Here is a 23,483-nt window from a genome sequence, read left to right on the forward strand (position 1 = left end):
TGTATGGCAAGTAGACTAGAGTCTACTCCTGGCTAAACTTTGCTTTTTGATAATTTCTGATGACGCTGAGTTTAGTAGAGTAGACTGCTAAGCTATTGGCAAAATCGCCATTTTGACCAAAATTCCCAAATAACAAAAAAACCACTTAGAGTTTAAAATCGTCATTTTGCGCCATTTTGACCTAAAATAAGGTTTAGAGGGAAAAACAAACATAAAAAGATTTTTAATACCAAATTATGCAAAAATAACACTGCTCCATCCTTGTTTACCTTCCGAAAACAACTAAAATCCTTCAGACCCTTCTGTGGTCCGGCTTGGGCAGAATAAAAATCAGAATGGCGCCCAATACTTCCAGGCCACTTATCAGCATCATCCAGTTTATCAAAATGCTCTAAGTGTCCTCCAGGCTGTAGGCAAGAAGAAATGCGACATACAATTTGAATGTTTAGTTTGCCTCTTCGTAAAATATATACATCTAGTAAAATATGTGTATGATATATAGCTAACATAAATGTATGATATATAGCTAAAATAAATGTATGATATATAGCTAAAATAAATGTATTATATAGCTTCAAATATATGTTTATGATATAGCTTCAAATATATGTTTATCATATATAGTTAAAAGAAGATTTTACAATTCGTTTTCATCTTTATTTGCATTTTGAGGACAATCGCAGATTCGAAAATTCCGAGATCCTAATTTCACCAATACACAAGTTTTTTTGCTTAGCTTTAGATTCGATCGCATGCAAATTTGCACGAAAAGTGCGAGATTCAATTCGAAACCCGTGTACAATTTTCGAATGTAAAACCATGAAAAAAGCAATAACCTAACTAAAAAATAGCAACATAAACGAAAACCTAAAATAGTCAGTTTGATAAAAGTAACAACAATCTAACGAAAATCGGCTGTTCCGGCGATTTTTAGAAAGTTCCGGCTTCAAAAATCAGTTTTATTGACAATTGAATCATGCTTGATGGTGGGTATTGTTACTAATAATGTTTTTGTGTGAAAAAACAACTAAATATAAGGAAAAAGTCCGATGAAAATCTGCAAAAAACGGCGATTTCCGGCATATTTCCGGCATTTTCAGCCGGAACAGAATTTTTCTCAAAAATCGGACTCGGCCATCTTTTGAGCATTGCTAATACGCGTCTTTGTGCAAAAAATCAGAAAAAACTAATGATGAAATCTCGAGAAAATGCCAAAAAACCGGTTTTTCCGGCATATTTCCGGCATTTTCGGCCGGAAATGAATTTTTTCCGGAAATCGGGCTCCGTCACATTTTGGGCATTGCCATTTTGCATCTTTGTGCCAAAAATCAGAAAAAAACAAATGAGCCAATCTCGAGAAAAGCTGGTAACGAACGAACGGACGGACGGACAAAGGTTAATTTATAGGACCTCCAGGTAGGTCCAAAAATAGAGTACCGTATTTCCTCCAATAAGCGCCGCACCTTAAATCTAAATTTCGATATAAGCGCCGCCCTCTAATAAGCGCCGCACCTCTAAATGCGGCGCTTATTAGAAAATGGCTTGAAAATGAAGACATTCAAACTTATACCTTCAATAGCGAACTCTAAAATCATAAATCTATCATTATTCTATGTCATTACAACAACGTCTGAGCTTTAAAGTATAAAGAACCCACCATCTATATACATTTAACCAACTTCGTGAAACTATTGAAGCCCTTTGAAAAACTAAATTTTCAAATTTTGAAATAAGCGCCGCCCTCTATTAAGCGCCGCCCTTTATTAAGCGCCGCACCTTAAATCAAGAAAATTTAATAAGCGCCGCGGCGCTTATTAGAAGAAATACGGTATAGTAACCTAACCTAACCAAAAACTAATAGTGCAGGGGCTTAAGTATCAAAAAGGTTTAAAATACATAATACCTGAAGCCTAAAGTAGTCTGTTCAAAATTTTTGGTACTCTTTGTGGATTTTGAGCACGTCCTCCTTTATTTCGCTCCTGATGTTATCATCTTTGAAAAGGATGAGTTGTAGGACTGACAAGCCAATTTCCAAAGATAATGGGTAACCCATGTTGACCAGATAGTAAGACGCGATATACGCGACAAAGGCTTCAATAATGCATTTACGTTCAGTGCTGAACAACAATTTCTTGTGAAGTAGAAGATGAATTTTATTTTTCTCTATGAGAAGGATGGGACACGAAGTTGAGATTTTGCACGTTGACATTTTTTCCTCGGGATCTTCATTGTCCTAAAATGAAAGCAGAGTCATCATTTAGATCATTTTAATTTTGCTATAAACTGAAGTTTAACCCAACTTATCCAGCAGGGTAAAAATTAAGAAAGGTCACTAAAATGTATTCTAAATACCTTAAGTGTATTAATTTTGGCGGGGATTAAATTTGGCAGATTTGGCCATTTTTGGTAAAATCCGCCAAATTAAATACCCGCCAAAATTTTAAGAATTGAACGTCCGCCAAATTAAATACCCGCCAAATTTAACAAAATACTTTTAGGTAGAAATTCTACCGAAAAATCAGCATCTTTAATTTATAAACATTAATATTTTTGATCTACAAGGACCTAAAATTTCCTGATCCGCCAAATTAAATACCCGCCAAATTTTAACAAATTTGCCATCCACCAAATTAAGTACACGCCAAAATTAAAAGGTAATAAGATGGCAGCAGAAAAGGGATGATGAAATCGATTTTGAAAATTTGACTGGTCCCCGTCTGACGTCATCACTTTTGCTGGGTTTGGAAAATTAGGAGCTTGAATCAGACTCTGCTTGAATATGGCTTAAGAGCCATTGTCTGTAAGAATCAGGCAGGGCTAGGAAGTGATATCCTCAGATTTTGCTCAAATTCAAACCAAACCTGATACCTGACATGGTTATGAATTTTTTCAGGGATTTGAGAGGGTTTGCTTGTCTTGCCATCACTCTCGAGTTGTTCAAAGTACGCTCCAGATCCAGTTTTTCAAATGCTGTCCGGTTGCCAAAAAGGGTCTAGAACCTAGTAAACCTTGTGGCTGGTTCATATTTCTAGTGGTCATAGCCCAAAACCACCATCGTTCAAAGTGCTTATTATTTGCTAGATTTGTAGTATTTTATTGATATTTCACATTACAAAAGGTTTTGTTGCATTTTGATGCTTAAAATAGATTTTATGAGCCCCTGAACGGGCCTCCAAACTCAAGATATTTTTTATCAGTCGTTTTGGAAAGGTGGTTTTGATCAATTATTTCTAGCCACCTAGAGTCCGGCGGACGACACCTTTTTTTGGCCAAAACCTGAAGTAACCCATTGATACTACCACTTTCAGTAAAAAATCCATCTCAATAAGTCTCATTCAGATTTTCGGCAATGACAAAGTTGGTGTTAAGCCATGGTCCCAAAAAATGGGTAAAACATGTCAAATTTGAAAATGCCGTAAAATCCTGAATTTGGTCGAAATGAAAAAAATTGTTCAGGAATTGCTCAAATCCATAATACCTTAGGTGTATTAATTTTGGCGTGTACTTGATTTGGCGGTCGGCCAAAGTGCCAATTTTGGCGGGTATTTAATTTGGCAGATGGCAAATTTTGTAAAATTTGGCGGTTTGGAAAATTTTGGGGGCTTGTAGATCAAAAATTTTAATGTTTTCAACTAAAAAATGCTGATTTTTGATAGAATTTCTATCCTAAAAGGACTTTGTTAATTTTGGCGGGTATTTAATTTGGCGGACGGTGAATTTTCAAAATTTTGGCGGGTATTTAATTTGGTGTATTTTACCAAAAACCAAATTTAATCCCTGCCAAAATTAATACACTTAAGGTATCTTTCAATGGTTTGAATTTGAGGAAAACCTGAGGACATCACTTCCTATATTTCTAGAAACTGCCGATTCTTACAGACAAATGACTCTTAAATGAAAGATTTTTATCTCAGGAATTCCGAAAAAAACCAGCACTTGACTTATAATCAATATTTGATATGCTATAACATGAATTAGGTCCAAAAATGCATCCATCATCGACAATAAAAAAAAAATCGTTAGGTCCAATCGTTAATGATCCAACTTGACAAGTTAATGAATTAATATCATTCACTTTGACCATTAAAAAACTAAATTAAAAAAATTATTTCAACTTACAGCAAGTTCAACAAAGATTTGCTGAGTCTTTACACTCTTTTTCTTGAGCTTTCCAAAAATTTTATTTAAGTTGCTCATCAGATGCATCAGCTTTCCATCTAAATAAAAAGTGAAAGAAAAAGAAATCAAATTTGAGAATAACCTTCAGGGAACTATGGAATAACCTTCAGGGAACTAACTAAATTTTGCACTTTTTGTAGATTTGACCCCAAACTGCAAAGTCAAGTTCCAGCAAAACTTTCAAAATGAGAAAAATTTGGTTATCTTATCACAATCAGCATCTTTAGTTAAAAACATTAAAATGGTTATCTAAAATTCTAAAAATTTAAGTTCCACAAAAAATCTCAGATTGACACTGCAAAAAGTGGTTCCCTCAAAGAATGATTCCCTTAAGGTATATGGGCCATCCATATAGTACGTATGCAGTGAAGGGGGAAAGGGGGTTTAGCAAAAGCGTACATCTATTGTTTAAGTGACGTCATTTCTTTTGTTCACTGTACTGTCTGCACTTTTTTACCACCATTATTCAGTAACAAAAACTCAATTTCAAATTGAGTTTTCAAATTCAATTTTGTGAAGAAAAAAATGTGAAAGGTAAATAATGCAATGTAGAGAAATGATGGTACGAAAACTTGAAGGAAGTCAAAACATTTCAAATAAAAGTTGTTTTATCATACCGTATTACTTCGAATAAACGCCCCCTTCTTTTTAACGCCCCCTCGAATAAACGCCCCTCCTGAAAGGAAAACGCCTCCCCTCTAGGAGGGGCGTTTATTCGAAACTAGTAGCTTTGACCAAGTATCATATGAAGAAAAACTTAGATAAACGTTTAAAATTATATTATTTTAGTATTCAAAGTAACTTTGACCTATTTCTACATCTCTAAATAAACAGATTTGTACTCAAAGTATGACGAAAAGGCAAAATAAGGTCCCCATTTCCTTAAAAAAAGGACCCTGGATACAAGTTATTTAATAAACACCCCCTTCTTTTAAACGCCCCCCTCGAATAAACGCCCCTCTTAAAAATCAAAAAATTTAATAAACACCCGGGCGGTAATCAAGTTCGAATTTATCGGTCCAAAACAGTGGTAAGGAAAAGTGCTTGGAAATCTCGAGAAAATACCAAAAAACCGGTTTTTCCGGCATATTTCCGGCATTTTCGGCCGGAAATGAATTTTTTCCAGAAATCGGGCTCCGTCACATTTTGGGCATTGCCATTTTGCATCTTTGTGCCAAAAATCAGAAAAAACAAATGAGCCAATCTCGAGAAAAGCTGGTAACGAACGGACGGACGGACGAACGGACAAAGGTTAATTTATAGGACCTCTAGGTAGGTCCAAAAATGTCGAAAAGCATCTTCAACTATTTATATCATGATAAAGCTCTTGAAGAACTATATAGGAAGTTAATTTTTGATTTCTCGCAAGAAAAATTGATAAGAAAATAAATTTTTCAAGCTTACCCTGGGATGGCTTTTTTGGTATCCCAATCCTTTTTTCATCCAGTCCAAAATAGATGATTTGGTCAACATTTTCAATTAATGACTGGGCACAGTGGTTCAAGTAGGAGTTATCAGAGTTGTTTGGTTTGCCTAGCACTCTTCTCACTTCTTCAATCAGCTGAAAATGAGAAAGCAATACATTACTGAAGCCTGCCCCAAAATAATCTGTAGTGAAAACAGAATTAGCTTTAACTTTTGAAAGAAATTGAGTTATAATGCAACTTTGTACCTGTTGAAGAATTATTTGAGAGTAGAGCATTACAGAGCACCCCATAAAAGTTACCCACTTCAACTATGAGAGAAAGTAAAATTTTTTGTTAATAAAAAGTGACATTTTCTCTCATTGTCCCTGTCATATTAAAACAAATTTTGTCATTATGTCACTCAATCAATTAAGTTTTTTTATAAAAAGTTGTAAAGACGAACAAAATTAAGCAATTCATAATTCACAAGGGACCTTTTAAGAGTTATTTTGTTTAAGAAAAAGAAAAAGTTTTGTAACATAATTGACAGCTATTTGTCACTTTTTATAAAAACAAGATAATATTTCTCCACTTAGTCAAAGGAGGTTATTTTTCTGGGACACTCTTTATCATGTAAAAAATTTTCAAAAGTGTATTTGCCTCTGGCTAATAATACAGAAATAAAAATTACATTTACCATAACAGGGCTGTTAAAACAAGGATACATCTTTATGTATTCTTCTTGACCTTTCTCATGTAATAGTTCTCGTCGTGTTGAAAATGTTTTATCAAGATACAAGTTCACAACTGTTAAATTGGGTTTCGATTTCTTCATTTCTTTGTCCAATAGGGACAAAAATTTGGATATTTCTGGAACTGAAAAAAATTGGTCTAATTTATTAATTTGACGGATGGCGGACAGAGAAGCACCCCCCTGAGCTTAGGGGGAGGTTTTTTCATAAAGTTAAGCATAATTTGATACTCAAGATCAACTCTTACCTAAGAATATTGAGCTGCCACATTAACTGTATGCTTATAAGAAAGTGTACTTTTATTTTCTTAAAATTTGAATGGGGCAAGGTAGCTAGCTACCATATGTTCTGAACTAAGTATTTGAACTTACCTGCTTCCTCCTGAAAGCTTTCTTCTGTTGTAAGTTCTTCATTGGGCTGGGAAATGGCAGGAGAAACATTTTGGTGTACGTTGTTATTTTCTTCTTTGATTTCTTTTGATTGAGCTAACTCCGATTCTAAATCAAGATGTTTAGGAGAGAGCTTTAGGGATTACTATTTATGCAAGTGTATCAAAAAATCCTGCTCTCTCCCCAAGGAGAAAATTCAGACTCTGTGTTAAACTTTCAAAAAGATTCCACACTAGGTAGAAGAATATTCAAAAGTGAGTGCTTACTGGCAAATAATTTTGTTTCAGTGCCGCCATATTTGCTAAAAAAGCCTTGAGAGCTTTTGAATGGTGTAAGGAATTTAGGGAAGGCATGAGTTTTAAATTTCAATGCCCCCTTTGAGACAACAACATTTTATAAAATAAACAAGTGATACTTTTATGGACCTACCTGGTTATGCATTTAACACATATATAATCTATATCTACATAAGCGTGACCATTAAACAATCATTCAGAACACAAATAGTGAAGATCTATTAAAATTAGTTGTTTGTTTCTTATAAAAAAACACGTTTAGAAACCAAAATTTCATGCTCTTGAAATATTCTTTCATATTCATAAGTTCGAGAGCAAAAAAACATCTATCTCATAAAAAAATTGAGTTATTTGACTAAGAACATTGATGTATGCTTATTAATAGTGATTCTTATAGATAAACATGCGTTTTTTGAGCCAACAAAATTTTTTTTGCAAAAATCTGCTTAAGCCAATTTTTACCTACGATGGTACCCTACTTTCATGCAAAAAATCAGAAAAAATTAACGACCTAATTTTTCACAAAGTCCAAAAAACCCGTTTTTTAGCCGTTTTTTGGCACAAATTTGCCCAAAAATTTTTTTTTTTGAAAATCGGGCTCCGTCACATTCGAGGGTTTATAGTTATGCATCTTTGTGCAAAAAATCAGAAAAAACTAACGAGCCAATCACGAGGAAAGCTAATAACTAACGAACGAACGGTCGAACGGACAAAGGTTAATTTATAGGACCTCCACCGGGGTAGGTCCAAAAACTTAAGTGTGTTCCTATGTTAATTTACCTGTTAGCATAAATTTTATTTTCTTTGGGCGAGAATGTAGTTGTACATAGTCGTTCATCTTTTCTTCCATCTCGTTTGCTTCCACCACTTTTCTTTCCATTTGCGTTCGATTATAACCACATTTTCTCATCTTTTCATACAATGTTTTCTATAATGGTAATGTTCAAAAAGACATGCATTAATGTGATTGGATTAAATCCTGCAGATTTGGTGCTATCCAGCATGTCCCAAATTGGAATTTACAATAGACTTAATAGATATTTTTATTTAGTACCACTCAGAAATGAAGTTTTGGTGACTCCAAAAATATGATTTTGAAAACACAAACGACATTAAAGTCCATTAAAGACAACTTTCCATCTGTAACATTAAATCACTGCTGTGTATGTTTCCAAAGAACGGGGAATACAATATTATGATTGACAATGTAAAAGATGTGTATTACCCGTTCTTTGAAATCACTGTGTTGCATAATGTTTTCAAAGACAAGGAATATACTACCTTAAGTGGATTAATTTTCGCGTGGACAAATTTCACGAATCCTGACGAATCAAGAATTTAAATTTTCGCGTGGATAAAATTTTGCAAATCGCGTAGTTCTAAAAATTTTGCGTGGACAAAATTTCGCGAAAAGGGGTTTTGATAATAAATTTCGCGACTGTAGAAGTCTTTATATGCTAGTTTTAATGAAATTTGAGAAATGTTCAAACAATTCTTTTCACTCTGAATGATGAAGAGCTGAAGATAAATTTAAAAACTACAAGGGTATGAAACTTTTTTTATTTTAGCGACAGTTCATAGAAATTTTCAAAAGTTTTGCATGGACTTAATTTTGCGAAATTGGCCAAAATACGCGAAAATTAATCCACGGGAAAATTAATCCAATTAAGGAATTATGATTGACATTGAAATAGATGTGTATTCACTGTTCTTTGAAATCACTTTTGTAAAGTGTTTCCAAAGAACAGGGAATACTCTATTATGATTGACGATGTAATGGAAGTGTATTCCCGTTCTTTGAAATCACTTTCGTGTAAAAGAAATTCATATCGCTACTTTAATTCAAAAGGGGCCTAAGTCCAGGTACCCCCCAGTTCAAAAGGGGCCTAAGTCCATTTTTATGAAATTTGAGATCTTTAGTTTTTCTCAATCTCTGGCTCATTTGCTCTCTTTTGATGTACATAACAAGTAGTTTTTAAAGTTAAAAAGGTTCAAAACTTCATACTGAAGCTCTGATAAAAGTGATGTTTAATTCAAAAGAGGCCTAAGTCCATCATCTTTTTACAATTAAGGGCCTAAGTCCATCAACTTTTTACAATAAAAAGGCCTAAGTCCACCAAAATAAGTTTGTTAAGTTTTGAAGAGGCCTAAGTCCAATTGAATTGCAAATGGGCCTAAGTCCATGCATCCTAAAAAGTTTAATTGAGTTTTTCTTTATTTTACTGAGATTGTCTTTTCTCTTTATCTTGAATCTACAATCCTTCAAGAAATATTTGAGACAAAGGGGAGTTCCCGGTGTAATTTTGAACACCACAATTGATTTTTAGGCGCCTTAAACTACAGTTGGAAAGTAGAGTTTTAACTCTGAGTTTTAACATGAGACTTAAGACTTAGGAGCTTAGGATCTCAGGATTTAAAAGCTCAAATTTGCTCGAATGAGGCTTGGAATATAGCCTAGAAGCCACCAAACCCCTTTAAAATCGAAACATTCAATGGAAGAAAGTGGAAGTGCTAAAATAGCAATTCTCGCCCGAACTTGAAATTCTGAAAAACGTTAAAATACACTAAAATCTCAATATATTTCGAGGGAGATTGTAGGTGTAAGTGGTTTTATTTTGGAGTGTCATATGTGCAGGTTTTGAACTCTAAAAGGCAGAAATTAACCCTCACACGTTTTTCAAAATTCATGTTTAATTCAAAAAAGGCCTAAGTCCACTCTGCAAGATTTACTAAGTTGCACCTATTACGTACAAAAATACATTCCTTTCAAACGAATGCCTTTTCATTGGAAAAACCACTTATAGCTATGGCTTTCAGAAAACATTTACTTCAAAGCTTTACCATCAAAAATGGTTTCAGAATCAAGGAAAAACTTTAATTGCAATTTTCTCAAAATGACCCAAATGGACTTAGGCCCCTTTTGAATTAAGGCTCACAGGACTTAGGCCCCTTTTGAATTAAGGTAGCGATATCAATAAAGAAAAAATCAAGTTTCTATAAATATCACACTAAAAGTTCAGTCACATTACCAACCTTTTCATAGACTAAAAATGGTCATTCACTACGTTCAGAATTAAACCTATTTATAGGTGAATCAATCCGGTACACACCGGTACTAAACTTTAGGTAAGACGACTTGTGGTTCTACCACAAAATAAAATTTGCATGGAAAATTTCCCCTAGGAAAATAAAAGAATGACCAAAAAACCATGTTAGTTCTGTGATAACGCCAATTTCATACCCTCAAAAGTACTGCAAAAATTAGTTCCATTAAGGTGGCTTTAATATAAATTCGAGAGTTTAAGTTTAAAAATTCATGAGTTTCAGTTTTGCAAGATATTGGATGAAACTTTGATCAAATGTCTGAAAAAAAGAAAAAGAATGAAAGGAAACTTACAAAGGAACCAGGAGGTTTGTCTTTATCTTGCAATGATGGATATTGTATTGCAAGGGACTTAGCAACTTCTTTAATTTCGGTAAAGGTAGGTTTGCGCTGAAATGCGCGTTCTGCTTCAGTAGTCATTGTTTCGATTTGCATACGGATGACTCTCTCTTTAAGTCTGGGTGTCAGACCACCGGCCCGTTCTGTGTTTATTGCTTCTTTATCGTTATATAATGTATACACGATTCTTTGGATGGAAGGTTGTCTTACTAGGCTTAGCAATTCACGGCTTGAGCTTGGCATGTCTTGGCTGGAGCTCGGCATGTCTCGGCTGGAGCTCGGCAAGTCTTGTTTGGTTTGGCTTAGCAATTCACGGCTTGAGCTTGGCATGTCTTGGCTGGAGCTCGGCATGTCTCGGCTGGAGCTCGGCAAGTCTTGTTTGGTGGAAGGGCCTTGATTTGCTGTGTTGAAATGGAATTCTTTGTTCATGGGTGGAGATTGATTCTCTTTGTCTGATAATTTTCGCTTAGAGCTTGTGATATTTGAAACTTCTCGACTCAGCGGAGAGTTGTCAGACTTAACACTTATAGGTGGTGTATCACATGATTTAGAATGGTCCTGAAAATATGAAAATTGTATTCTTTAAGATGAATGGTCAGAAGAACAAATAACTATGTAACAAAATGCAAATCAGTGAAGATTTGGCATTTTTAGGGAAAAAATCAGGCTATTATTGCACGGAAGCGTGGTTTGCCTCATGACTAGGCCTGGCCTTTCATTATTGAATAAACGGTGGAATAAACAATTATCTCTTACGTCAATTAGTCTCCAGACTTTACATCTCAACTTTGCATCAAAGTCAACCAAAAGTGTTTTGAGTTCCTTGTATTCTAACATCAGAATACTATGGCTGGAGTAATTTGATTCTAAACGTAAGAACAAACATAAACTGTATTCAGAATTTTTTATCTAGAGGATTTAAGTTTAGAACTCAAGTAAGCAAGTAAGGTAAAATTTTGGGTTAGTGCTGCCCTATGATTATAACTTAATCAAAATTAAAATCAAACAACAGACCAACAGACTCACAATTTTGGGCTGTAAATGACACAAACGCAAGTTATTTGTGACTGTGGCCTTGATTTTATCTTATAATTTTGTCTGGAAGGGTACTCTCGGGTAGCCAGACGATGTCAATCGAACGAATCGAACGCCGAATCAATTGAACGCAATCGAACGCAATCGAATGATTGAAATTCGATTGCTGAACGCAATCGAATGGCAATCAAATATTACCGCGATTTTCTCGATTGATTCGATTGCGTTCGATTAGTGCCTGGATTCGATTGATTCGATTGCGTTCGATTGACTAATGTATTCGATTGATTCGATTGATTCAACTACGTTCGGTTGGCTTATGCATTCGACTGGTTCTACTAATTGATTCTGTTGATTAACATTGATTCTCGTTCAACATTTGAATATTTAAACAAGATGATATGAATCATTTTAGCCTGGATTCTAGAAAATGCAGATCATGCAGGCCCACATGTTTACTGCAAGTTGTGTGTCAAAGCCCGTTCGTTGCGTTGATTTATCTATCGTATCGCGATACTTAACCTCCCTGATAAGAGGCGCTCGAAATTGAAAGGAATTGAGGTAAATTGGAATCTAATTTAATCGACCACCCGTCGAATGCAGTCGAACGTAATCGAACATCAATCGAACGTAATCGAATATCAATCGAACGTAATCGAACATCAATCGAATCAATCGAATTTTACCCAGAATTTTACGTTCGATTGATATTCGATTGCATTCGGCAATCGAATCGCAATCATTCGATTGCGTTCGATTGATTCGATTGGAATTTTCGTTTGATTCCGTTCGATTGACATCGTCTGGGGGTAGCTTCTAAACAGGGGGTTTGGAATAAGCGGGGTGGGCAGAAAAAATCTCAAAACTTAAGCGGGGGGGGGTTGGAATTTGAATTCCTGGGTAGAAAATTTTTGAAAAGGAGGCTTATACAGAAGAATTAGGGCAAAATAGAGAACTATCAAAAATATTTTCCCAAATATTAATAAGCAGGGGAAAACTTTCGAAAAATTAATTAGCGGGGGGCTTATCAGGTACCCGAGAGTAGTACCCACCCACTCTAGAAAGAGAGAATTGCCTGTGAAAAATTTTTTATAAATTTCAGAAGAAGAATACATATTCAATCAGGCTGCCTTTTGCAGGAAAACACACATTTCATTTATCTGTCTGTTCAAGTCTTGATTTATTTTATTTAAGAAATGAATGGAAGTGATGTCAGCCAAAAAATGTATAAATACTCACCAATTAGGAATTCCCAATCTCCGGGTATTGGTCTATTATTTGTCTAGCAATTCCATCATTTACAACGATCAATGATGATGGTAAATTCTCTCCACACGTGTACGTTGTCGTTGAAGTTCTTGAAGCAAACGGGCAAGTTGATGTTTGCCGCGAAATTGACGACTCCGCAAAGGGTCTTGGGTAATTTAATTACCAAATATGGTCATAAGAAAACAAGTCAGACATAAACCTTCAGAAAGTATTTGATAATCATCACCAGCGAAAATTAGTAGATCCCAAATTTGAACTATAATGTTTCATAGATTGATTTTGATCATTTTTCAATGTTTACATTACACCAAAATTTATAAAAGAGCTTCTTCCAGATCTTGAACAAATATGATTTGCTTTGAAACATCTAATATCTATAGCCTAAAACCACAAACGCTGCGCGCGTCAAAAACTAAAATGGCCACCTTGTCGTCATTACCCCACAGGTTTTTATTGACTCTAAAATTTTGAACTTTATACTGAAATATGGAAACATACAGCTGTAATCTTTGTAATACATTTAAAGCACGCACATTGCGACGTTATATGAATCATATCAACTTGGTACATTCTAACCAGCTGAACTTCTCAATCAAGTGTAATGTTGGAGGCTGCCCTTCTATATTCAAACGTTATAATTCGTATTACAGACATGTTATAAGGCACCATAATGAGGTATACAAAAACATAGGTATTCGAGCAGATCCAAATGATGAAATGAACCAGGATATTACTATTGATGATGAAGTTCCTGGGCCTAATGATGATCATGGCGGTCTTTTAAATGACAATGATGATGACCATAATATGAGTGACATTGAATATGATGATGATGCAAATGACCAGGAATTAAATATCCCAAGATTGTATTCAAGCTCTGATAGTAGTGACAGCAGTGATGAAGAAGATTGTGCTAACGAAATTGTGAATGTAAGTGGTGAAAAGGGAAGAAATAGGGAGAAGATAAAAATTTGCTGGACACTAACCGTACTGATTTTTAGTCAAACTAATTTTATAAGAAAACCCTGACAGTTCAATTATTACGATTAATCAAACTCTAATCGTTCGATTAGGTTTGACCGGGTTTGATTAGTTCGATAAAAATTTGGTTCGATTAGTTTCAATGGATCGGGTCTGGAAAAGATGTTGGTTTGTTGTGACCTAACCATTGAATTTGAAGGGGCTAGAAGTGAATCTTTAATCTCGCATAGGCAAGAAAAAGTGAAACCATAAAAATGTTAAATTGTACGAAATTGCGGGATTTTTAGCCTATGGACACGGGTCTAGATGGGCAATAGATGGGAAATTAAGTGGCTTCATTTCCCATCTACTTGTTTCAAGTCTAGTGCTACTCGCATAGATGACTATGGACCTAACTGACCCTACTCGAGACCTCCCGGCCCAAAAAAATTATTGTTATCTTAGAAAATAAGAAAAAGCAAAAGCCATACCTGCATTAAAATTTCATAAATCAAAAATCAATAAAAATATATTTTTCGTCCGACCGACCGACCGACCGTCCTGCAAACCTTTAATATTAGGTGAGGGCAAACCAACATTTTTTAAAGTCCAGTTCATTATTGTTAACAATTTTTATCTATAAATTGACGAGCAACAAGTTCTGTCATTTGTACTACAGGTGATGAAAACTCACACATTGAGGAAAACCTGGTGCTTAGGCAAAAATGGGTGGTGGGTATGTGCAGACCTTATTAACCCTATCTGCCCTGTGGGGGGGGGGGTGCTGATTTTTTCTCTGGAATTATCTATCAACTAAACCAAACCTCCTGAAATTTCTTGACGCTTCTCTCAAAATTTATTTTAAAAAATACTAAGTCTGCCCATGTCAGCCATGATGGCGGCTGCCTGATCAGCGGTACAATATGGTCAATATCAATATGGCCATAAAATTTGAACCTGAGTTACAATGGAGGTGAAATTTTGTACAGTGGTAAAGTATTTGATACAGAACAAGATTGCATAAAAAAAATTTCTTGAAAATGCCTGGGTCACGTGGTCAATTTTTGAGGGTAGGCCTATTACCAAAATTTTTGGTTTTTCGGTCCTTCGACTGCCATTTTGAAAAATATTGATTACAAACCCGGGCTTATTTTGTCATCCCAAACTACTTCTGTTCCAAATTTCATGGGAAAAGAAAAATTCTATCAAAAGCATTGATTTACACTTTTTTAATTTTAAAATCTTCCGTTTTATCGATTTCTGGATTTTGGTGCCAATATTGGTATAGGTTTTTGGGAAATTCGAGAAAACTTTTTCCTTGAATTTGTTCTTTATATAATGGGGCTTGTATGTGCAAAGTTTCATGAAATTTGGAACACCCTATCAGGAGAATTTAAGGGGCATGACAAGGTCATAAAGGCACAGGGCAAATAGGGTTAATTTAAAGGTCAGCTTTTTCACCTTCCAAAGTCTCTTTAAGGGTTACAAAAATCAGAAAATTTTAAAGTAATCCCTCTAAGGGTTGGAAAACTGACGAATTTTTGGAAAAATTTTTAATTTTGACAGAAAAAATTGTGAAAAAGTCTCTCTAAGGGTAGGAAATTTCTCGAAATTTGGAAGAAAATTCTCCAATAAAGACTCTCAAAGGGTCACCCTTTCACTAAAATTTGGTCTCTTTATTAAGGGCTGGTCTGGTTCGCACATACCCCTCATCCGCCAACCCTAGTATATACCCCTGGGTGAAAAAGCCCTGAACAATTTACCTCCTCTTTTATAGCATCCACTTCGAACAACAATTTTTTAAGCAACATTTTCATAATTCAATTTTAGGATAAAGATCACTTGAAAAAATGTGCTGCTATGTTCATATTGAAAACAAAGGAGAGGAATCGACTAACACAGGTAAGATAAATAATTTTTTTTTACTTTGATATCTAATTGTAAGTTAGTTCTTTATTTCTCGATTTTATCTCACTCGAACTTTTCTTGAGCACTCTGTGACTCTGTGATTTATTTCATTGTACTTTGATATCTATAATTTCAAAAACAGTTACGATTTTTACTGCACGCTTTTTTGTGAACAGGATTAAAAATGTGAAAATTAATTTCGGATTTCTGTTCATGTTATTACAGGCAACAATGGACAGAATTACGAATAATACAACTTGTTTAATTGACCAATATGTGGATATTGTGAAACAAGAAATTGCTGACAGAATCAATTCAAACGAACCTGTTACAGCTGAATCCATTGCAGAGATATTCGATGACGTTGGGAATGTATTTGATGGTTTATCTACTGAAGCACAGCATAAATCCTATGTGAAAGCAAACTTTCCTTATGTTGAACCACAGAAATTAAACTTGGGTCAATTTTAGTTCGAAAAAAACAGAAATCAGAACATGTTATAACTGAAAAAGAAGAAACATTCATGTACATCCCTTTGCTAGAAAGTCTATCCCAAATTCTAAGAAATGGAAAATTAGAAAAATTGCTATGCAAAAAACCAAGTAGCTCCAGAGATGGTGTTATTACGATTTCTTTGATGGCTCTATCTATAAAAAACGATCCTTACTTTGCTGAACACCCAAAAGCCCTGGTGCTAATATTGTATCATGATGAGCTGGAGGTTTGCAACCCATTAAGTAGTTCTGCAGGAGAACACAAAATTGATATGTACTACTACTGTATTGCAAACCTTCCCCCACAATACAGATCCCGTCATTGTGCAGTAAAACTTCTTGCAATAGCAAATGCATCTCTGGTTAAGAAATATGGTATCGAAAAAATTCTTGAACCTGTAATTGACGAGTTGCTTTTGTTACATAATGGCTTTGAAATGGAATTTGAAAACGGACAGAATAAAATAATTCATGGTAAAGTGTTAGTGTGCTTAGGAGACACCCCAGGACAACATTTATGGGCAGGATTCAAAGAAGGTGTAGGGACTTCATACCCAAAAATGCCGTCATTGCTATTGTAATTTCGATGAATTACAAAGCAAATTCAAATTGACAGACTTTACACCTAGAACAGAAAACACTTCATAAACAAGATTGCTATGAAATTGAAAATGCACCTACAGAGGAATCAAGAAGAGATCTAAGTGTTGCTTATGGCATAAATAAAAGAAGCATCTTGATGAAGATACCAGGTTTCAACATTATTACACAACTTCCGCAAGACATCATGCACATTGCATTTGAGGGTGTCGTCCAATATGAATTGAGGTTGGTAATTGAATACTTTATTAAGACAGCAAAGCTTACAACTTTAGATAATATAAATGCATCACTTATAAACCACAGCTTTGGATATACTGAGGTTGGGTCAAAACCTCATAAAATCAAGGATACATGTTTTACTGGCGATGAAAAATACAAATTGAAATTCAAAGCTGACCAAGCAAGGTTGTTTTTACGCATATCTTCATTTGTTCTTGAGCCCTTGATTGATGTAGATGACGAACATTTCAAATTTATTACTCAGCTTGTTGAAATAATGCAGATCTTATGTTCATCAGTTATTAGAAAGGATACCATCACAGAACTAAACCAAAAGTTAGAGAATCATTACATCAAATTCAAGGAGTTGTTTCCTACATGCAACCTTGTACCTAAACATCATTATCTACTTCATATAGTCGATACTATTAAAATGTTTGGTCCACCGATGAGGTATTCCTGCTATAGCTTTGAAGCCGCCCATAATTACTTCAAGTCTATCGCTCGTGTGCAAAATTTCAAAAATCTGCCGTTATCTCTAGCTAAACGTTACCAGTACTTAGAGACAAGTAACTTTGGAGATTCAAAAAAGAACCGCTGTATCCCATCCTTTGTTCGATAGAAGAAAAAGATTATGGCGTAGTCTCCAAGTTGTCTGATGAAGAACGCCTCTCCCTTCGTCGTAATTTTGACGAATTCGGACTTTTGCCTGGTATGCATTTGATGAACTATTTAAAGTGAGTTGGTTGGTACGTTTTGGAACAAAGTATAATAGTAATGCAATATTGGCAGTTGGTGTTACAGAATCGAATCTACCAATGTTTGGTCAAGTTGTTCAATATATGTTATCCACGATTTAATTTACTTTAAGGTGAAGCTTTATCGAACATTGCATTATTCTGAAGTGTTCCATGCATACAATGTTGATCCCACAGATGAGATCCATTTTCTATCTTATGATTCACTATTGGACTACAATGTGGTGCATCTGAAGGTTGACTCTAATGGTAATCCTTATGCACAACCAAAGTATTCATTGAAAGATATTGTTTTAGAATCTATAGAGGGAGAGAATCCTTTAGACCTTCATTAGGATAAAGTTTGCCAATTTATTTTTCAGTATTAATTTAGATATTTCAAAAAATAGAGAACGTATAATAATATAGCAAAAACATTCTCTATATTTTATGTTTGAGCTTTCTTTATTTTTTTCACCCTCATTCACACAGGCTTTTGTTTTAGTTAAGTACGAAACCTTTCTCTTTTGTGATAAATTGCAGGGGGTCTTTTAGAACTTTAAACAAGATTCGCAAAAATGCGACTAAAAATTTCCCTTTTATAAGCGTGAAAAATGCTTATCAGATTGCAATATTTTATACAATAGGCTTCATATAAATAACAACATATTTCTGGTTAAGCTCTTGCAAGTTCTCATTACCAAAAGCCAAATCTTTCAAGTTATTACTTTTTTGATTTATTTCTTAATAAAAGGTGCTTATAAAAAATAACTATTCTCTTTTCTCATTTTGTGTCCAATCCATTACTTACTTTGTTAAAACTAATGACCGAAAATTGTATTGCCTTCAATCTAGAGCTATTGATTTTATTTCTACAAAGTAGGTGCTTATAAGAAAATATGCTCATCTTCTTCGCCATCCGTTGTTTACTTTGTAAAAACTAATTACCAAAACATATAATGTCTTCAATCGAGAGTTATTGATTTGATTCTTATAAAGTAAATGCTTACAAGAAAAATAGATATGCTCATCTTCTTCGCCATCCATTGTTTACTTTGTAAGAACTAATTACCGAAAGGTATATTGCCTTCAATCGAGAGTTATTGATTTGATTCTTATAAAATAGATGCTTATAAGAAAAATAAATATGCTTATCTTCTTCGCCATCTATTGTTTACTTTGTAAGAACTAATTACCGAAAGGTATAATGCCTTCAATCGAGAGTCATTGATTTGATTCTTATAAAGTAAGTGCTTACAAGAAAAATAAATATGCTCATCTTTTTCGCCATCCATTGTTTACTTTGTAAACAACTAATTACCGAAAGGTATATTGCCTTCAATCGAGAGTTATTGATTTGATTCTTATAAAGTAAATAAAAAAAATAAGCATGACCGACATCATGACGATATTTTATTCTACAATGATGGCTTCATGTTTACTTTTGAAAGAACTAATCACCGAAAGGTAGGTATACTGAGCTTATAAATTAAAGAGTTGCCAAGTTAATTCTCATAAATTAGGTGCTTATAACAAAAATAAATAGCTCATCATTTCTCTGTCATCCATGGTTTACTTTGAAAGAACTAATTACCGAAAGGTGTGTTGCCTTCAATCATGAGTCGTTGATTTAATTCTTATAGATTAGGTGCTTATAAAAAATATACCCATCGTCTTCTTTAAAAGAACTACCAAGTAGTAAGAATTTCTTGGGGACTTTCCCAATCAACACAAATGTGAACCACAATGAGTTATTTAGCGTTTGAGATACAATCTCACGAGTTCCCATTAGGATTGCGCGCTAATAAAGCGCGCGACCGCTTTCAAATATCCTTCTATCATCCGCATCCGCCGCCCGAAAAAGCCATTTTAAGAAAAATTTCCCTAGAAACGGGAAATTTTTAACAAAAATGATGAACGGGGGTCCTAATAGGAAGGTCTGGGGAGTTATTTCTCACGCTATAAAAGCCAATAATTTCGAGTATTGAATACATTAAAAATAGAACTTTCGGCTGATATGGCAAATTTTACGCTCAATTAAGTTCCAAACAAAGATTTATTTTGCCAACCCATCTATCAAATTTAAGTTTTCTCAAACTTTTATTCAAGTTACACTATTTTGGTCACAAAAGAGAGAATTTTCACCTTGATTTTGAGCCTTGCAACACATCGTCCGCGAAATTAATTTTCTTGCTGATTCGCCAAATAAAATTCCCTCTGAAAAATCTTTTCTGGCCAACGTTGTAAGAGAAAAAGGGTGACCTGGCTCTATCGCTCCCGAGAGGAGTTAGCCAGATCTTGACCAAGTATTAAGTAACTTTTGAGAAGCAATATTATCTGAATATATTCCATCATAAATGATGAAAAGTAAAATTTTACTACCTAGAAGCATTTTGTAACTAAGTAGCTAGAAGTCACAAGCAAAAACAGCTAGCTAGAAGTAAAGTAATATTTTACTTTTGATTTGGGTTTTTGCAGTGTATTATCTATCAATTTACTAAGAGCAGCATCACATCCAAATTTTCGTATTGTTATCTTAAGCCGCAACGACAATTATATGTCAATATTTGCTTTTTAAGCACACGTTTTTTTTTTTACAAGAATGTTGTTTTTTTCCGTGATACAAAACAATGTTGTTTTTATATCAGTATAATTCCTTGCTTCATTAATACTTTTTGGCGGAACAAGCGTTTGAGCGCGCGAATAGCTATTGGAGCATCCTTTGCCTAGATCCGCATGTGCGAGACGTAAGAATTTGGTTGTATATGCTTGATCCGATATCGGAAAGTCTACTAGGTTATACCGCGTGAAATATCACTTTTGCTAAACTATTAAAGCCAAAAGTCATGAATCGAAACAACTCTGAACTATTTTCCCACAAAAATAAACAACTGTTGCTACTGTTCTTTCGCTATTTTTCTTTGGTTTTTATGCTTTAATGAGTTGAATTAGATCACGATTTTTGTGTGAATTGGTTGATGATGAAGTTCTTTCATTATTCCTTCCAGTGGCGTGATGGGGCCAAGCAAAATTTGGCGCCCTTTTTAGAAATTTTCTGTTTTTGGCGACCCCTCTCTACACATTTAATTTGCTTACGAATACAAACTAAGCACTGGAGCTAAGATCGTTTTAAATTTTATTAGGTTTTTCTCCTATTATAGCTAGTTTCTTACAAAAAATTCATTTGATAATCGAACAACTAAATCATAAACAGAGAGAAGAGTGTGCGAGGGAAGCGAGCCAGCGAAATTCAGAGTTTGTGAGTTGATAAGGGGCGCCATTTTTGGTTTTTCAATTGCCGATCTTTCGATAGGGTCATCTAAAAAATCCCTCTTGGCACCCCTTATTTTTCGGCACCCCTTCTAAAATGGCATTCGCTGGTAGGGCCTGGCCCAACCCCCTACCACCACGCCACTGATTCCTTCCTGGATTTGATGTTTTGTTTCCATTTAATTGGTTTGGAATGAGAGAGATGCAATCTCTTGATAAAATAGGACCCTTTCGTCAACTTTCACCGCAACTAACTAACTGCCTTTATATTTACATAAATTGTAACAAGGCAAATGGCTGAAAATTGTGACGCGTCTCTATGCTATACTGTTTTCTTTTCTTTTTCGTTGGAACATTTTCGTCTTCATTCAGCATGTTCCCGACTACCTATATCAGGTAGGTCTATTCAACATGTTGCTTTTTGGACCTACCTCACAGGTCTTTTAATTTAACCTTTGTTCGTTCGTCCTTCCGTTCGTGCGTTCTTCCGTTCGTCTGTCACCAGCTTTTCTCGGGGCTGGCCCATTAAATTTTTCTGATTTTTTGCATAGTGATGCAAAATGACAGTTCTTAAAAAATAAGAGAGCCCAGTTTTCGAAAAGAAAATATTTCGAGTGCGAAATTTGGGCCAAAAAGTGCCCAAAGTGCTTTGGCTGTAAAAATCAGATTTTCTTATTTCGGAACATTCCCTTTTGTCATTTTTTGGAAAAAATAAGCATTTTTCTTAACGTCAGCATGGTGTCGATTATTTATCAATTTGTCAATAAAAAGTTTCGTCTGATAATTTGCTCACACTGTGCACTCAATTGACTTGACACTAATCGAAACAGTTTCCAAAGCTTTGAAGTGGATCGAAAAGTCACTTTAACCACAAGTTTTTTTTTATTGAAGATCTTTATTGATAAGAATCAAATCCAATGTCTCTCAATTATAAAGCGGGCTTGTGTTACACGTTTATTTATAAGAATACCCAACATATTTGATAAATCAGACAAATTACAGTCAAATCGAACGAGCCGATCAGTCAATTACATGATTTTGGTCAAGTAAAAATACCAATCAAACAGGTGGCCAAACCAAAATTTCGTAAATCATCTCCAATTATCCATATCTACTACTGGTCAAAATTTCAAGTTCATACCACTTGTCAATCTTGAGATTTTTTTAAGAGTCCTCGAGCCTCCCCCCTTCAAGATGATTCCCCTAGTAAAAAATAGGAAGATGCTCGAAGGGTTAATCACATCGTAAGAACATTTAAGCCTGAAAATTTCAAAAAGTTAAGAACGGCCCATCCTGAGCCATAATTTTCTGGTTCTTATAAAAGGCTTGATACACGTTTTTTATAAGAACAAACCTATATAAAAAACGTGCAAAGTCTTTTTTATTCTGTTCTTATATCTAAGTCTCAGTATTGTCAAGAAGGTTAATTATACAAATGACGCTAATTAATTGCACAATAACAATTCTCGTGTCAATGGGTGGCGGTTGAAAATAATGATTAACATACTGTGATCATATCATAAGAACAAATTGTAAGAACAGATAGTATCATGTAATAGAGACAGAACGCTCTTTTTTTGACCAATAGAAATATTCATCACAAAACTTTCCAACCAAAACAAAGTGAAGTAAAAAGAAATGCTCCAACCAAATTTTGAATTAGCTTCGATTTCTAGATGTGATCCTTGCCCTTAGGGCAAGGCCTATGCCCTATGCTTAGGGTAGGGTAATTCTTCTTTCAAAGATATTCATCGCAAAACGCTCTTTTCAACCAATAAAGATTTATTCATCCAAAATGTTCATACAAAGCATGTCTTTTTTCTTGCCGTCGCTTCCACTAAAGTTTGAATTAACCTCGATGGCTATATCAAGATATTGAAATTCTGCTTATAAGAAATAGCCATTTAGAAAATTAAGCTGGCTTCTTTACATCTTTTCCAAGCATAATTACCATCCATTTAGGGTTTTTTTTTATAGGAATATCAATTGTTTCATTACTTTGTATGCTCTTGATTTCTTGTGTATTTTTAATAATGAAGAATCTTATAGAAGTGTTTTTATTCTAGGCATTTTGTGTGTATTAGGCTATAATCTCCTAAGAAAATGTATATTCTAGAGTACTCAAAACCTTAGAATGTTCTCATGCAGTTTTTGGCCAAATTCTCATCTTCTTACATGGTATGTTCTTATGTAAAATATTTGTGTTATCTTCTCTTTACATGCAATCTAATTTTTAATGACGCTTTCCAAAATTGAGCAGTTACTTTGTGTAGGTATCGTGTCAACTACACGTTTTTTATAAGAACATATTAAGAACCTAAGGCTTCGATGGCCACAATATTAAGAACAATTTAAGAACATTCTAAGACTTTACAGAATCTAAAACAGTCGATTTCTTAAAAAAATAACAAAAATTCTCAAAAAATCGCGAAAATAAGAACATTTTTAGGCTTAAAACTCAAAAAGTTGAGAACATCCGACGAAGGCTTCAAAAATTTTGAGGATGTTCTTATAAAAGAAACG

The 23,483-nt window shown here is 34.5% G+C and overlaps 3 protein-coding genes across 4 annotated transcripts in view; 2 read left to right on the forward strand and 1 right to left on the reverse strand.

Annotated features, from left to right (window-relative positions):
• The window catches only part of LOC136813427 (TBC1 domain family member 2B-like), a 94,915-nt gene that overhangs the window by 42,361 nt on the left and 29,071 nt on the right, over nucleotides 1-23,483 (forward strand). The gene's annotated exons all lie outside the window — the stretch shown is intronic.
• LOC136813431 (uncharacterized) lies at nucleotides 181-11,408 on the reverse strand. The gene is made up of 8 exons (XM_067069952.1): nucleotides 11,221-11,408; nucleotides 10,420-11,022; nucleotides 7,803-7,950; nucleotides 6,709-6,834; nucleotides 6,283-6,461; nucleotides 5,584-5,740; nucleotides 4,120-4,217; nucleotides 181-2,233 (listed from the first exon to the last, which is right to left on the reverse strand). The coding sequence occupies exons 1-8, from the start codon at nucleotides 11,299-11,301 to the stop codon at nucleotides 1,925-1,927; spliced, it is 1,701 nt and encodes a 566-aa protein (XP_066926053.1). The 5' UTR covers nucleotides 11,302-11,408; the 3' UTR covers nucleotides 181-1,924.
• LOC136813330 (uncharacterized) lies at nucleotides 12,892-16,107 on the forward strand. Its single transcript, XM_067069843.1, has 3 exons — nucleotides 12,892-13,698; nucleotides 15,559-15,630; nucleotides 15,862-16,107. The coding sequence occupies exons 1-3, from the start codon at nucleotides 13,255-13,257 to the stop codon at nucleotides 16,105-16,107; spliced, it is 762 nt and encodes a 253-aa protein (XP_066925944.1). The 5' UTR covers nucleotides 12,892-13,254.

Source organism: Clytia hemisphaerica, unplaced genomic scaffold, assembly GCF_902728285.1.
Source record: "Clytia hemisphaerica strain Z4C2 unplaced genomic scaffold, Clytia hemisphaerica genome assembly, whole genome shotgun sequence".
Lineage (NCBI taxonomy): Eukaryota > Metazoa > Cnidaria > Hydrozoa > Leptothecata > Clytiidae > Clytia > Clytia hemisphaerica.